This window comes from Peromyscus californicus, unplaced genomic scaffold, assembly GCF_007827085.1.
Source record: "Peromyscus californicus insignis strain IS unplaced genomic scaffold, ASM782708v3 Scaffold_1__1_contigs__length_55948999, whole genome shotgun sequence".
In the NCBI taxonomy this organism is placed as follows: domain Eukaryota; kingdom Metazoa; phylum Chordata; class Mammalia; order Rodentia; family Cricetidae; genus Peromyscus; species Peromyscus californicus.
Window position 1 is genome coordinate 18961802 of NW_026294492.1, and position 16294 is coordinate 18978095.

The 16294-nt window shown below is 54.9% G+C and overlaps 1 protein-coding gene across 5 annotated transcripts in view; it reads right to left on the bottom strand.

Moving 5' to 3' along the window:
- Positions 1-16294, bottom strand: part of Dnmt3a (DNA methyltransferase 3 alpha) — a 113821-nt gene that overhangs the window by 12045 nt on the left and 85482 nt on the right. For all 5 annotated transcript variants that reach the window (XM_052746023.1, XM_052746022.1, XM_052746021.1 and 2 more), the window contains 11 exons: positions 6709-6924; positions 6189-6347; positions 5435-5542; positions 5061-5217; positions 4626-4775; positions 4461-4505; positions 2983-3062; positions 2503-2615; positions 2176-2359; positions 1861-1945; positions 239-384 (listed from right to left, as the gene is read on the bottom strand). In XM_052746023.1, the coding sequence (XP_052601983.1) occupies positions 239-384; positions 1861-1945; positions 2176-2359; positions 2503-2615; positions 2983-3062; positions 4461-4505; positions 4626-4775; positions 5061-5217; positions 5435-5542; positions 6189-6347; positions 6709-6924 (1443 nt within the window). The remainder of the gene's footprint in view (positions 1-238; positions 385-1860; positions 1946-2175; positions 2360-2502; positions 2616-2982; positions 3063-4460; positions 4506-4625; positions 4776-5060; positions 5218-5434; positions 5543-6188; positions 6348-6708; positions 6925-16294) is intronic.

Below are 16294 nucleotides of genomic sequence, written 5' to 3' on the forward strand. Positions count from 1 at the left end.
TGAACCAGGGCTGCAGGCCCTCCTCTGGACAAGAGTCCTACAATTCTACCTCTGGCTCCCAACTTCCCATTTCCAATCTGCTCATCCCCCTCACAAGCCATGGACGTGAAATGGAAAACAAGGAAGGAAGGCTGGAGGAGAGGGCCAGAAGGAAACAGGGACACAATGAAAGGAGAGGGTGGCGGCACCCGCCTCTGGGGCACTGGGGGAAAACAGACATCCCCGAGAACGGACATACATGCTTCTGTGTGACGCTGCGGACGTCCCCGACGTACATGATCTTTCCTTGGTGCCGCACCATGCCCACAGTGATGGAGTCCTCACACACCTCTGAAGCAATGTAGCGGTCCACTTGGATGCCCAGGTCCTTTAGCACCAGGAGCCCTGTGCCAGCCAGCAGAGAGCAAGCGCTGTCACCCAGAGCCCTCAACCGGATACTTGGGTCTTAAGGCTGATCTTGCCAATGGCACACAGGGGATCACCTGTAAGGCCCCAAGATTCACCTTGCCCATGTGAATGAAGCTCCCTGGTACCGATCAAAGCAGTTCAGCACAGACAAGCAACATGGCTGTGCATCAGTTCTGCCCATGTGGAAGGTGGCCAGAGCCAGGAAAGACTAACCAGGACAGCAGATGGTTTCAGATCCAGAGGGGAACAGCCGCTCCCTTGGTGGCCTTCTCATAGTTTCCATGGCCCACACTGTGGTCCTGACTGACTACCTAGTACTTCCTGCTGAAATTCTATGCCGTCATGTGGCACAATAGAACGTACCTGCTCTAAGAAAGGGGGTCCTAAGTAGTGAACACCGTTGGCCAGGTCCATGCCTGGGACTGTCCCAGATCGCGATCCTGGGTTGACCCCGCCCAGCCGAGAACGACATTGGCCCAGCTCCCCAGCGGTCCTCCAGAGCCGCTCTCCATGGCCAGGCATTCAAGCACTTCGCATTTCTCGGCCTCACTTTATTTTCCCAATCTTGGATTTGCCCATGTCAGGGTCCCTTCATTGCTCTTCCTCTTAACTAGCTATGGTGACTTCTATTTTTTCCCCCCAGAGCTGAGGCCCGAACCCAGGGCCTTGTGCTTGCTAGGCAAGCGCTCTACCACTGAGCTAAGTCCCCAACCCACTATGGTGACTTCTTTACCAGCCTCCCCAGAGGCTGCCTACTGAGGCAGGAAAGCAGTAACGCATCCAGGGAGGGGACACAAAAAATGACAGACAGTGGCTCCATTTCTACAGCCCCACCAGGTCTCCCCGGCGAGCTTCTTAGGTGGAACATGATTCATTGCTTTATTTTTTTTTTAAGATTTATTTATTTTATGCACATGGTGTTCTATCTGCATGTACACCTGCAGGCCAGAAGAGGGCACCAGATCTCACTGTAGATGGTTGTGAGCCACCATGTGGTTGCTGGGAACTGAACTTGGGACCTCTGGAAGAACAGCCAGTGCTCTTAACTGCTGAGCCATCTCTCCAGCCCGAGTGATTGTTTTAATTTTTTAGACAGGGCCTCACTATGTAGCCTCAGCTGGCTGGATAGAACTCGGCGCTGTAGACCAGGCTGGCCTCGAACTCAGCTCTACTTGCCTCTGCCTCCTGAGTGCTGAGATTAAAGGGGTGCACACCATGCCCAGCTCTAACAAGCAATAATCACTGTTGAGACATAACCCAAGGCGGCCTTGAACTAGCTGGGCAGGCCAGGGTGAATTAAATCCTGATCCCCTTGCCTCTGTCCAAGTACTGGGATAGTGTGTGCACTATCGTACCTAGTTCTTAAGTCACTGAGTTTTATCAGCTACACAAACGTACTACTCTACTCTCCAAAGGAAAGCAGGCCAGTTCCTCAGAACCCATGCCACTCACCTGTAGCAATTCCATCAAAGAGAGATAGCACCCGGATAGGCTTCCTCTTCTCAGCCGGAACTGGTGGGTAAACCTTTGGGGGATCCTGAGTAGTGAAGACCACTGGTCAGGTCCATGCCTAGGACTGTTCCAGCTCCCCATCCTGTGTTGCTGACCCCCCCCCCCCCCAGCTGAGAACTATAGGCCTTCTAGATGGATCTGCACAACTCACACACACATCTCACTCCCCTTCTGCTGCCCGCTCAGACCCCACAGCCCACCGAAGCGCCCTCACGGAGGACCAGTGGGAGACCACAGCCAGGGCCCGACACTCACAAATTCCTGGTCGTGGTTATTGGCAAAGAACATCTGGAGCCTGGAGGGCCAGTCTTCCCGTCTCCGCAGCAGTCCATAAGTGCCCTTGTGCCCACACATATAGCAGTTCCAGGGGTCTTCCTTAATGGCCGCTTGGGCAGCTCCTGGCCCCACCAAGAGATCCACACACTCGACACAAAAGCACCTGGAAGACAGCCCAGTGAAGAGGGCGGAGTCTCGGACCCAGTCTGAAGCAGTAGGCCTAAGCTCTGGCGGGGACAGTCATGACTGGTCCAGACGTGGCAGGCAGGCAGGCGGAGCTCTGCGGGGAGGGGGCAGGAGTCTCACCTGCAGCAGTTATTGTTCCCACACATGAGCACTTCACGCCCCCCACAGCAGATGGTGCAGTAGGACTGGTACCCGTCATCGTCATACTGGTAGGCGCACTCCAAGAAGCAGTTCTAGGGAGAACGCGGAGGGTCAGAAGCACCAGTGAGGGACCCGGCCCAGCCAAGTGTAGACAGGCCCTGAACCGGACAGCGAGGCTGGGAAGGGATCTGCCCACCAACAGTTCTGTCCTATGGCCTTCTACAGGGGTTCCCGAAGGAATGGCAACCCACCTATCAGTCAGCCCCCCTGTCCCTGCCCCCCACCCTTCACCCATTGCTAAGTCCCATTCCTGCCCACGCGGGGCCAAGATGCCAGCATGCAAGGATCTTTCATGACGTAACCAGAACAAGCCTCAATCTTTGGAGCCTGAGTGCACACAGGGGTCCACACCACATCTAGTCGGTTGTTGGTTCCTCTTGAGGTGGGTTGTGTCCCTACCTTACAGTTCTGGCACATTCCACCAATGAAGAGTGGGTGCTCCAGGGTGACATTGAGGCTTCCACATGAGATACAAATGTCTGTAAGATAACAAGATGCCATGATGCCATGAGCATCCATCCCCTGGAGTTCCTGTCCACCTGGGGCTAGAGCCCAGCTAAGACAACATCCACCGAAGTGTCTGTCAGAAGAGCAGTCAACACTGGTAGCTCACGGCCATAATCTCAGCGCTTGAGAGGCTGAGAAAAATCAAAGACCAGCCCGGACGACAAAGTGAGTTCAAGGCAAGCCCGAGCGACAGGCGATTCTGTCCCAAGCCAAAGCAAACACCAGCAAAGGTCTGTGGAGCTGGGTGATTCAAGGAAGCACGAAGGTCCGAGTTCAGATTCCCGGCACCCACATGAAAAAGCCGGGCATGCCGCACCAATGGGGAGTCGGGGCAGGGGAGCAGACAAAGAAAGGACCATTGTTGCAGCAAGACCAGTGGGAGTTGGGGGTAAACATCATCAAGATACATTGTATGCACATATAAAATTTTCCAAGTTAAAAAAGAAGAAAAAGCTAGGCATGGCCGTGGGATCCCAGTGCTGGGAAGGGCAGAAGATGGCTAGATTCTTGGGGGGTTCACTGGCCATCCAGCTGAGGTGAAATTATGAGCTCCAGGGTTAGTGAGAGACACCCTGTCTCATGAAATAAAAGTGGAGAGCAATTGAGGAAGACACCTGGCGTTGCTCTATGCCCTCCACAAACACACACATGCATGTGTGCTCGTTCACAGATATCCCACATAGCTCTATGTAAAGGCAGATGTTAATCTCAGATGCTCACTCATCTCTTTCAGCTATACCACCGCCCAGGAATAGGGTGACATAGAGACAGAAAAACATCCATGAGAACAGGGTCCGGGTCCAAGTTGCATATCCACACCCCCCCCCCCCCCCCCGGCAGTCCTCTAGTCCAATTCCTAATGTTTCTAGACCCAAGATCCTGTGGTCAGATCATTACCACGGGACTAGGGGAGGTAGATATTGGCTTTGAGAAGGTGAAGATTGAAAATGGCAAGGTTGGGCGGGCGGTGGTGGCACACGCCTTTAATCCCAGCACTCGGGAGGCAGAGCCAGGCGCATCTCTGTGAGTTCGAGGCCAGCCTGGTCTACAGAATGAGATCCAGGACAGGTACCAAAACTACACAGAGAAACCCTGTCTCAAAAAAAAAAAAAAAAAGAAAAAAGAAAATGGCAAGGTCAAGGTCAACTTCAGTCAAGTTCCATTGCGGCCACAAGGACCACCTTCTCTGAAATCATGGGGGTGTTCCCATACCCTAAAGGAACAGGAGCATCCGATGGATGGAGGTGATGGGGTGTGCAGCTGGGGCCCACATTACCCCAGCCTTCCTAAGAACCCATGCCACTCCACAACTATGGCCACACTCTGGCTGCGTGAGGGGCAAGCCCAGCCCCCTCCTAGGCAACACTCACCCTCGATGTTCCGACACTTCTGCCGCACCTCATACACCAGCCGCTCTGCAGAGGATGAAGAGCCCACATTAGGAGGCTGTTCAGACAGCTCAGGACGGGCACCCAGATAGATGCCTTCTGCCCCCTCAGGGCTCCCGATCCTCTCTCCAGGAGCCCGGCTCCTACCTCTTGTGCGCTCGTCAATGATCTCCTTGACCTTAGGCTTTTCCGCTGTGCTCTTTCTGGGTTTCTTGGCTGGTGGGGGCGGGGCATACGCAGCCGCCTCGGGCTCAACCCACATGTCCGTGTAGACTTCCTTGTATGGATTCTTCTCCTCTGCACCAAGGAGGCAGGTGGACCACACACCAGTTACAGGCTGATCCTAGCGCGGAGCCCACAGCGGGGCACCACACCGTCCCCAGCGGCTTCCCACCTCCCAGTTCTGGGGTGCCAATGGATGACAGGCTACTTTGGAATCGCAGGGCAGCACGCCCGTGGGGTGACAGAAGCCTGGAAGGCCCATTTCCATCTGCCCCACTGTGGGGGCCTCTGCAGCACCCCAAGTGCGGCTTTCCCAGTCCAAGCCGCACTGGATGGACCAGCCCCATTGCCCACATTTACCTTCTGGTGGCTCTAGGCCCTTGGGACCAGAGGGCTGGAAGCCCCCAAGGGCCCATTCGATCATCTGCTTGTTCTGCACCTCCACAGCCTTGCTGGTGTCACTTTCGTCACTGTCATGGCAAGCTGGAAACAGCTTCCCGGCACGGCTGCTGGCCACCTAGAAGGAAGGGGACAAAGGTGGGGACAGATGAGATGACAGGTGACGCCCAACTCCGAGCAGCCAAGACAGGCAGGCAGCAGGCAGGAGAACGGCCGGGAAGAAGAGTAAAGGTCACGGCTGACCAGGCTCCAACTTCCAGGCATCCTGGCAGCCCCACCAGCTAAAAACTCCCCGGAGCTGCTGGGGACGCGCTCACCTGGAGGACTGTGCTCACCTGGAGGACTTCGTAGATGGCTTTGCGGTACATGGGCTGCTTGTTGTAGGTGGCCTGGTGGAACGCGCTGCAGAAGGAGCTCAGTGGCATGAGCTTCTCGACACACACCTAGGGACCAAGCCCCCCTCAGTTTGTTCCGCCCGTGAGGCGTGGTCTTAACTCTACAGCCTGCGTGGCCTGGCACTCGCTATGTGAGTCAGGTTGGTCTTGAACTTGTGGTTCTCCCGTTTCAGTAGGTTAACCACACCCAGCTGTTCCCTATACAGTTAAGCCACGTGCCTTGTAACTGTTAAGCATGAGGAACATTAAGAGTCTAGGGGCTTGCCCGGCGGCGGTGGTGCACGCCTTTAATCCCAGCACTCGGGAGGCAGAGCCAGGTGGATCTCTGTGAGTTCGAGGCCAGCCTGGTCTACAGTGGGAGATCCAGGACAGGCACCAAAGCTACACAGAGAAACCCTGTCTCGAAAAACCAAGAGTCTGGGTCCCCGGGGGGACCAGAGGCATTGACAAAAATGACAAATAGTAAGAGAGGAGCCCAGACCGTGAGTGGGAAAATATCTGAAGGGCCCCCGGCAGCTGGTGGGCCAGTAGCCTTCCTACTCAGCTCAATGATCACCATGGCTTCTTCCCACATAGGAGGGCAAACAGTGTATTTTAATGCTCTTATTCCAGACTGCACCCAGCAGAATCTAGGCCACTGAACCAAGACCCCTTACTCTCTCCCCCTACCTCCTGACCACCAAGCCCCACTCACCACTGAGAACTTGCCATCTCCGAACCACATGACCCAGCGAGTGCCTTCAGCGGCTCGGCTCCGGCCTGTCATCCACCAAGACACGATCCGGCCTGGCCACCAGGAGAAGCCCCGGAGTTTCCCCCACACCAGCTCTCCGATGCCAAAGCCACGGCCGTCCTGGAGCCCCAAGGAGCAAAAGTCATATAAACAGTAGTCACGCCGGGCGGTGGTGGCGCACGCCTTTAATCCCAGCACTTGGGAGGCAGAGGCAGGTGGATCTCTGTGAGTTCGAGGCCAGCCTGGTCTATATAGCGAGATCCAGGACAGGCACCAAAACTATAGTCACCCCGAAACCTCCCAGAGCACAACCCCAGCCCTGGACACGTGGGAAGGAGAAAGCCCCCAGGAGAATGCAGGGGACAAAGATGAAGGCCTGGAAGCGGCAGGAGATGGCCTGAGGAGAGTGGGAGGGAGGAGCTGGCAGTGACAGACCCCAGGAGAGAGCTAGCCAAGGCTACCAGAGAAGCAACCTGCTCACCTCATACTCGGGCTCATCCTCAGCTGCTTTGGTGGCATTCTTGTCCCCAGCATCAGCCCCCACTGGCTCAGGGGTGGTGGCCACAGTAGGGGACGCAGGGTCGGTGGGCTGCTGCACAGCAGGAGGGCTAGCCTCCTCTACCTTCTGAGGCTCTCCAGAGGCCTGGTTTTCTTCCACAGCATTCATTACTGCAATGACCTTGGCTTTCTTCTCAGCCTGGGGAAATGGGGACAGGAAGTCACCTTGACCCCTCCAGGAATGAGCAAGGCCACGCAACCCAGAGAGAGCCTCTTCAACCCATCGGGGGTCTGGAGAGGGCAGCTCTTATCTCACCAGCCCAAGCAGCTCACCACGTAAAGATGAACGGCTGAAGTCGGAAGGCCTACAGAACCCTCCCTCCTGCCTCCAGGAGATCCCCCCTCTTCGCCATGCGTCTACCCTCTCGCCTTTTTCGACACAGGATCTCACGTAGCCCAGGCTAGCTTCAAACATGCTTGTAGCTTAGGATGACCCTGAAACTCTCGATCCTCCTGCCTCTACCTCTTCAATGCTAGGGTTACAGGCTTATACCACGAGGGCTAGCGTCTCGAACATTAATTGCGCATCACTGTTCAGGCAAGGATCTTGGCTCCAGCTCCTCCTGTCTTACTTCCCAACTGAGAAGTCAGCTTTCCATGTTCCGCTTTTTGGCAATCAAATCCTTCCCACCTAGTTTCCAGACCACAGCTGTGTGACGCCTCTATTAAAGAGTACAACCCCATGTTTCTCCTCTGACATTGTAACAGAAAGCTCTATGCATGCCTGTCCCCATGCAGATGACACTAAGGTTCACTCATCACACAGCCAGCATGCTGTGTGCTGTTACAGGTGTACCTTCTGACCATCCATAGGTGTGCTCATTCGGTTATTTGCTGAGCACACCGATCAGGACCCGTCTCTGCCACGTGGCCAACAGACCGGCCACCCTCACTGAACCTCTAACTGAACAGTCCGCATCCTCTATCACACTTTCGACACCAAGGACACCTCGAGCCCAATTCCAAAACGTCCTCAGAGCCAGGCACGCTGGTATGCACCTTCAATCCCAGCACTCGGGAGGCAGAGGCAGGTGGATTTCTGAGAGTCTGAAGCCAGCCTGGTCAACAGAGTGAGCTCCAGGATGGCCAGAGTCACACATAATTGACAGACCTTGTCTCACAACAAAAACAAAACAAAACAAACTATTGCCCAAAGATTCCTATGAAGGTAGGCTTACTACCAAGTTCTGGGGACCTTTCAGCTCGCCTCCATCAGTAAATCTAGAGCACGCATCCACAAAATTCAAGGATCTGTACCTATTTTTACCTTATCAGCTGGGAACAGAGAGAGCAGGGAGAGGGACCATGACTTTCCTCTGCTTTTTATTTTGTTGTTGTTGAGACAGAGTTCATCTGTGTAGCCGTGGCTGAACTCTGTAGACCAGGCTGGCCTCACCGGAACTCAGAGATCTGCCTGCCTCTGCTTCCTAATGCTGGGATCAAAGGCATGCACTAACATGCCGGGGGCCCAACCTTTTTTAAATCGCTGCTGAGAACTGAACCTGGAGCCCTGTGCACAGCTCTGCACGTGCTCTACCAAAGCCCCCTCCCCCCACACCATTTTCTACACGTAGCTTTCCCCAAGAACCTGGAGCTATGACAGCTAAGCCACTCTTAGGATTAAAAAGGGAGGGGGGGGTCGCTGGCTGAGCAGGTGAAGGTGCTTACTGACTTGAACTGAACTTGGGCCTCAGGACTCACTTGGTAGGAGAACCCACTCCTACCAGCAAGCTGCCCCTCTCGTCTCCACATTCACGCCATGAGGGTGAGGAGAGGAAGCACAATCAAGTCAGTGTTATTTTTTAAAAGATCGGAAAACTTGGGAGCCAGGTGTAGCGTGCACACTAGATAATAATCTGAGCACAAGCAGGACAGCAGCTCATTGGGAGGCCAGCCTGGGATACCTTGAAATTGCTCTTAAAAAAAAAAAAAACCAAAAAAATAACAGCCAGGTGGGAACTTAAGTGCCTATGTACCCTCTGTTGGCATGGAAACTCAGTAGCAGCTGACTGGCCCAGTCTTTCCCTGTGGGTTGTTCCAACCTAAACCTTCAGACTTCAAGGTTTCTGGTCACTTTTCTTGACCTGATGACCGCCTGAAACGGGTATACATCAAAGACTCCAAGGATGCGCCCAAAGACTGTCAACTCACCGCGCACGCAAAGCTGCTCACAGGGTCACCTTTCAGGTGAGCCATGGAGCATTACTTTATTCCAATCTCCATGTTTTTGCCTCAGGGCAACAACCCAACCCCTTTTCCTTCGGCGAACCCTAAAACACAGAGGTGGGTAATTTTGAGTGCTTGCCCTTGGTTCAGCAAACCCCAAGTGGAATGATAGGGCTGGGAGAGCCAGCTCCAGGCTGGGGAGGAAAGACTGCCGGGCAATTGTCTACTTTCCCCAGCCTTACCCTCACCTGGCCAGGGCTGCTTTCCCCTCCTTCCACCAATTAGCTATCACCTCCCCTTTGGGGTGAGTTTTCCCGGGAAGCCACCTCCTCTTCTGGAATCACTATCTGCAAAAGTTGATACACACACACACACACACCCCTGCCGGGATGTTGCCTCTCTCTTCCCACCACGGCTTCTAGAACTTCTGACAGTCATGACAGACCCAACTTGGGTGGCGGCTGCCTCCAATGATCCGAAGACCAGGTGGGCAGGCCTGGTGAGGCTCCTCAGCCCGCATGAGGCATGCATGCAGCCTGCAGAGGAAAGAGGTCGGCAGCGACCATTTCCCACAGCAAGGAAGAGCTGGTAGGCGAAGGCTCCTCCCCCCCAGGCTGCCAGGTCTCTAAGGGAGTAGTCGTGCCTGCCACCACCCTTATTATTCCCCCCATAGCGACTTTGTCTTTCTCCTCACCCCCTTCACCACAGTTCGTGAAAAATCCGTCTCCCACAACTCCCCCCCCCCGTTAGTCAGATGCCGCTGCTGCTGAGCACCCCCAATCCACCAGCACAGAACATGTGCCCAGCACAGCCTGGGCTGGCATAGGAGGAAGGGGGCCTCCCCCAGGACCCGCAGAGCCAGAGGGGGTTAGCAGCAGGAGGCCAGAGGGAAGGAAAGGGGAAGAGGGGGTAGCGTGGCCGGTGGGGGAGGGGCTCATTAGAATAGTGAGCCGGGTGGTAGAGCCACCCTCCCTTCCCACGTTCACTACTACCCCTACTCCCCAAGCAGACAATAGGGAAGGGAAGGGTTAACTAGGGGCCTCTAGCATTTGGTCTCGAAGCCCCGAGATTGGGCAGGGTCCAAGAGGGGACACACCACCAACCCCTAATACCCATGGCTCAAGAAAGCCACTTGGCCTAGAGTTCCTCTGGCCCAGGAAAGCCGCTGGTGACTCCACTGCCTACAGCTTCCCTGTCCGGTCCCACCTCCTCAGGCAGCTGTACCGGCTCCACCTCCCTCGGCGACTCCCATTCCAAAGGTCAGAGGTCTAACTGCCTCTTCCCCCAAGCCCATGCGGCTTTGGGCTATCCCAGTGTCACAAGACACCAGGCTACCCTTCTCGACTCGGTGGCTCTACTCTCTGCCATTACCCACCACTTCTTTCTGGATGCTGGCCTAGTGATACAGGACTATTGGGGGTGCATTCTGGGAGGAAACTGTCCCTCTCCAGAGTCCTAGAGTTAGTTAGGGCCTGGAGGCCAACATGGTACCCCAAGAAGACACACACAGGTCATCAAGAACTGCCGGGCACCCATCTGCCAACAGCTCCAGCCCAGACTGCTTCCAACCCAACTCTTTCCAGCCTTTCAGCAGGGCCGTCCGCTCCCAGCTCGCAGTTACCACTGCCGGGGCCGATCTTCCAGTCCCCTGAGCGTGCCCGGTGACACATGAGACCAGTCAAGAGTGGGGCCTTGAAGCTCCTCAACACGAAGAGTGAGTGGGACGACCCCAGTGGGCAACCCCCGGAGGTCAGGTGGGCCAGGGAGGCTGACTTGACTCTTTGCAACACTGAGGGCTGCGGGGACCCTCCCACCGGCCCTGCCACCTCCCCGCCCCCGGTATCCCCAGGGCTCCGTCCAGGAACCTACCCATAAGGCCAGGTGCAGCCCCTCTGCGGTCCGGCTCAGGTGTGAGCCGCGGCCCGAAGCTCTGTAAATAGCTGCCCGTCGGGGGGGAGGGGCAGGGGGCGCTGGGGCTGGGGGCGGAGGGGGCCAGAGGGAGGGGGAGGGGGCGCTGGGGGGGAGGGAGGGAACATTTTCTTTGTCTAGAACTCCAGGTCACGTGGGCCCCGCTGGAGTTCCTGGTTGGCTACGCGCGGGCCGGGGGAGGGGGCCGGCCTCCTACGCTGGCGCTGGGCCAGCCCCTCACCCCGGCCCGAGGGGCGCAGGGGGCCTGGGGGCGAGGCTGGCCAGTCCGTTCCCAGGGCCCCGCCCCGCCTGCCAGCTCCTGCGGGCGCCTTGCCCTGCCCCCTCTCCCCCCCCAACTCTGGGGATGGGGGGGGGCTATGGGGAAGGATGGGGGCCCTAGGGGAGGCGGGCTGTGTGCCGGCCGCGGAGGGGGGACCCCCGAGCAGCCGCGGTGGGACAGGAGCCCTGGCTTCAGACAGCCTGAGAGTGCCGGGAGAAAGTTGTAGAAAGTGAGTTAGTTTCACAGAAGCACGAGCATAGGAAAAAAAAAAAAAAAAGAGAGAGAGAGCGCACGCGAGCAAGTTTACGGATTAGAGATGAGGCCTGGAGTTGCAGGAAACTGCAGTTTAAGGAAAGTGAGAATATAAACACCAGGGGACAGAAGGGATCGCACACAGGTTGGGGCGCCCCAGCACAGAACTGCTGTGGGGCACAACCAACCCCCCCCACCACCACCACCACTCCGTGCCACGCTACAGGTGAATGGAGTTGGGTGCTTTAAAAGCATGGCTGACAAGTCAGACTTTGAAAACTTCTTCCCGGCCCAGACCCGGGGGTCCCTCGAGTCTATGGGTCTTAAGAAGCAGTGCCTTCATTCCCAGCCAAGACATCTGCAGCTCAATGAGCCATTTAAAATCTGTGTTGGTGAAGTATGCCTGTAATCCTAGCACTTGGGAGACAGGAGGATCGGGAGTTCAAGGTCATCCTTGACTAACACAAGTTCAAGATCAGACTGAATATTATGAAACCCTGTCTCAACAAGGATGGGGTGGAGACACAGGCGCACGAGCGCACACACATACACACACACACACACAACACACACACACGTGTGATATCTCCTGGAACCACCAGGTGCAGTCTAGGCCATTTCAAGTCACTCCTAAGCAAAAGCACCATACCCCAAGGCAGACACTCCCAGCCCCATTAGGGGGATTGAAGCATCAGGTACAGGGGTGAACACTTGTTCCTGCTCCCAAGTTAATAGATTCCACTAGACTTGGGGAGCTGGGGGCGGGGAATCACTGAAAGCAAACCCCTGTGTTGATCACTGCCCGAACCACCAAGCAGATGGCAGACTTCAGCATGAAATGAAGGGTGTGGGGGATAGATGAGGCAGAGGAGATCAGAAGATGAACAGGAATTGGAGGAGGGCAGGTAAGCCGGGTAAGTCAGATATTAGATGGCAAGGAAGGAGACTCTCTCCCACCCTCTCAATTTTGACTGAAGCTAAACGGCACAGGAAAAGGTGAGGTTGGACAGTGGGAATGGGGTCGAGCATGGGAATGGAGATAGACACTGTCGCACGGCAGATGTTCTGGAAAAACAAGGTGAATGCGTGTTTTACAAAGATTAGCCGGGATTCAGTCTGCAAGATGAATCAGAACAAAGAACTGAAGGGGAATGCTCTCAGCGGGAGACTGCTGTGTGGCTGGTACACTTGCGCAAAGATCTGGACTTGCGTTCTGATCCCACTACCGTAACCTTGACACAAACCACTGAACCCCCAGAAGTCTGTTTTCCTCATCTGCAAAACAGGCGTGATGACATCAGCCCTCTGTAGCCCTGGAAAACCAGCACCCTAAAGACAAAGGTAACTAACTCCCCAGGTGCCTGACTCCTAGTTAGTGAGCTAGCACATACCAGCTGGAACAGGTAAGGGTATAATGAGGTGGAGGGATGAACTACGAAGGAGACCCCTCCAGCTCACTCCTCCAGCGCACCATCAGAGCAAGTGGGCTTCTGAAAGAGCTTTCTCCATGTAAAGCCTCATGGGGACAGGGTCAGGCCTGCCTGTAGAACACACTTGTAACCCCAGCATTTAGGAAGCAGGGAGACTGGAAGATCACTTCAAGCTGGAGGCCGGCCTAGGCCACAGAGCGAGACTCAAAAAAGAACAAAAACCTTAGGAGTACAAACTTGCGCTACAAGAAAAAAAAGGGAGCCATTCCCTCCCGTCTCAGGAAACTCTCGAGGTCCTCTGCTGCCTAGCACACCTTTCAACACCATCACAGTATCCGGGCCAGCTCTTCAGGCCAGCCAAGCTGTGAGGAGAAGCCATGAGTGTGGGGCTGGGGTGTAGCTCCATGGTAGACCACGTGTTCAAGCCCTGGTTTGCTCCCTAGCACACACCCCCTCTCCCAAGGAAGGAAGCCCCGAATTGACTGCTCCTGCTGCCCCCTGACCTTTAAGACATGAAGGACTGTGAAAGACTTTGCTTTCTGGCTTGGCTGCTCTTTTCAGATGCAAACCATGCTGGGCTTCTCACTCAGTGTATAGCCAAGGCTAGCCTTGAACTCATCTCCCTCCAGGTGTGTACCCCTGGCTTTCAGAGAGTCTTCATGGCTCACCTTCCCTCATCATGTGGCTGGCCACCTTAGGTCTACCCTGTGGACATCTTCAGCTTCTTCAGACAGACACCTTTTCGTGCAGCTGGCCAGGCCTCAGAACGGAACTGAGCCATTCTTCTTGGCCCACATACAAGGCAGATTCTCTTGGACTTCCCAAAGTTAGGCGGTGTCTGTGAGGAGGTCTTTTGACTGAGACTGTAGGGCCCTGGCTACTCAACCTACAATAGCATCAGGCAAGACAAGCCACGTCCCTGAAACTGCTTTCAGAGTACGCTCCTGGAGAGAAGGTGTGGTGGATGTCAAGAACACGGAAGAGGCTATGGGGGGGTCGGGGTGGGGGGGATCTGCCATCAAACAGAAAAGGTGACCTCAACATAGTGCATGTTCTTTCTTGAACACAAGACAGTTGGGACTCAAGAAGCCACCGGAGCTGATAAAACACCTCTTAAAGGACATCTGCCTCTCAGCCCTCATCCTGTAGTCATGAGTCAAACTTTGTTTTAATTACATTTTTCCAGGGATACTCATTACCAGGAATCTGCCAGAAAACACCGGGACAGGTGGTGTGCCCTGAATGGCAAGCCCATGTTCCGCTGTGCATCACTTTCCTGGGTCATTGGAACATAATATGAGAAGCGTTTATGAACTTGGTTTTCCAGTGGCACAGAAATAAGATGGGCCTCCAGGCCAGGTCACCACGGGGGGAGAGAGAGAGAGAGAGAGAAAGAGAGAGAGAGAGAGAGAGAGAGAGAGAGAGAGAGAGAGAGAGAGAGAGAAGTGCAATGTGGGGGTCAATGGTAAGATCCACACCTGTTTGACAAGCCGGGGCCCTGAGTTCAGAACCTGCAGCATGCGATGCCCCAGGGACGGAGGGATTGTTGCCGCCTTCACACACAGGACAGGAGCCACCTACGGCTCCTGTAAAGCCACACCGAGGAAGTCACTACATCTTTTCTTCCACACTCCTATCTACACTGATCCCAGACAGGGAGACCTTACCTAGGACAAAGGCTATGAGGTCAGGATGGATGTTGGCTCTGAACTTGCCCTTCAGTCCACAGAAGCCTCGATGTGAAGCAGCCAACACTCCAAATGGCATTCAAGGGCCCCACCACTCCGGAAGTCTCCCTAAGAACAACATACATCTCCACAATCTCTTCTTCTTGTCCACAGTGTCCTTCCCTTTCAGCTTCCACCAGAACCCTTGCTGGTCTTCTATGCCAGTTTACCAGTTCACTCCCTCTACCGACACAGTTCCTCTCACCCTGGGCTGTTAGCTGTATGTAGCTCGTTAAATTAATCAAAATGAAATAAAAATTAGACCGCAGTTCCTCCGTTACCTTAGCCACATTCTACATGTCCAAGAACTACCGTTTTGGGTGCATGGTGCAGAAAATCCCATTATCACAGAAAGTTCTAGATAGGGCTGCTCTGACCCCCTCACCCTTACCTCCCTCTACTGTTCTTTATCTCCCAGGCCTTTCCTGCGCCCAGCCATTCCACTGTAAAATCTCACTGGACTCATCTCCATGAGATTACAGCTCCCTAGAGGGCAGGCATGGGATGGATCTTCCTCAGCTTCCTGTGGAAACTATGGACGGAACACCTTGCTAACAATGGCGGAATAATGCAGTGTGGGCCAAACAGAATGCAACACTGCCTCAGGAGCGTCATCTACCGCCATCCCCAATTCCAGGCTACAGGCAGATCCTGTCCATAGCAGACATTCTAATGACTGCCAGGAGGGTCCTGGTTTAGGGCTCTCCAAAGCTGCCAGGAAATGTCCGTTTCCTATTCCCCTGCAACCCATATGGAGGCTGCAAGCAAATGACCAGGACCTGGCTGCTGGCAGTGGAGCTAAAAATAGCCTCAGAGCCAACAGCATGGAGTTAGCAGGACTTGTTGCTAAGGAGACAGCCACCGAGAGAGCAACCAAGCAGGAGAAGGTGTCAGACATTCACCGGGAGAGCCAAAGGCTGGGCTGGGGGACTCGAAGCATTGACAGGGGTCCAATGCTCCCACCCAGAGATGGTCTGCCTTCTGGCAGCCCCTGACTACTGTTCAAGTCGGGGATAAATATTCCCCCCGTCCCTCAGTACCTCATCTCCATGGCAACCACCAGGACTGGGGTAAAGTACCAGCCCCTGGAAGGGAGGCCTCTGCCTGGAGCTGGTTGTTATAGCAACATCCCCCCTTTTCCTGTCATTCTCTCCCTCCTGGCTTCTCCTGAGGATGAGGTGGGGGTCAAGACTTAGATTAACCACCGGGACCAGGAAACACTGGCTTCCCAACAAGACTAGGCAGCCAGCTGCTCCAGAGGCTCCTGGGAGCCCAGGAAGGCCAGTGGGTCCTTCCCAGGTGACCCTGCCGTTAAAGGCCTGGAGGGAGATTTAAAAATACAGATGTCTAGGCCCTGCTGATGTGGATCAGCAGGCATGGATGGGAGCCAGGACTCTTAAAACCACTGTATGTAATTCTAATATCAGCCCAGTGTGTGGATCTCAGAAAGCTCAGACTGTGGGTTACATGTGTGTGACTGAGTCCTTAAGAAGCCCACCAGAAGAGTCAGAGCCACCACGTAAGAAGGAAGTGGTCACCAGGCGGTGATGGCACTCAGCACTCGGGAGGCAGAGCCAGGCGGATCTCTGTGAGTTCGAGGCCAGCCTGGTCTACAGAGTGAGATCCAGGACAGGCACCAAAACTACACAGAGAAACCCTGTCTCAAAAAAAAAAAAAAAAAAAAAAAAAGGAAGTGATCTAGAAAGGAAGGGCACTCCCTCACCTCAATGAGGTGTCCCAGGAGGG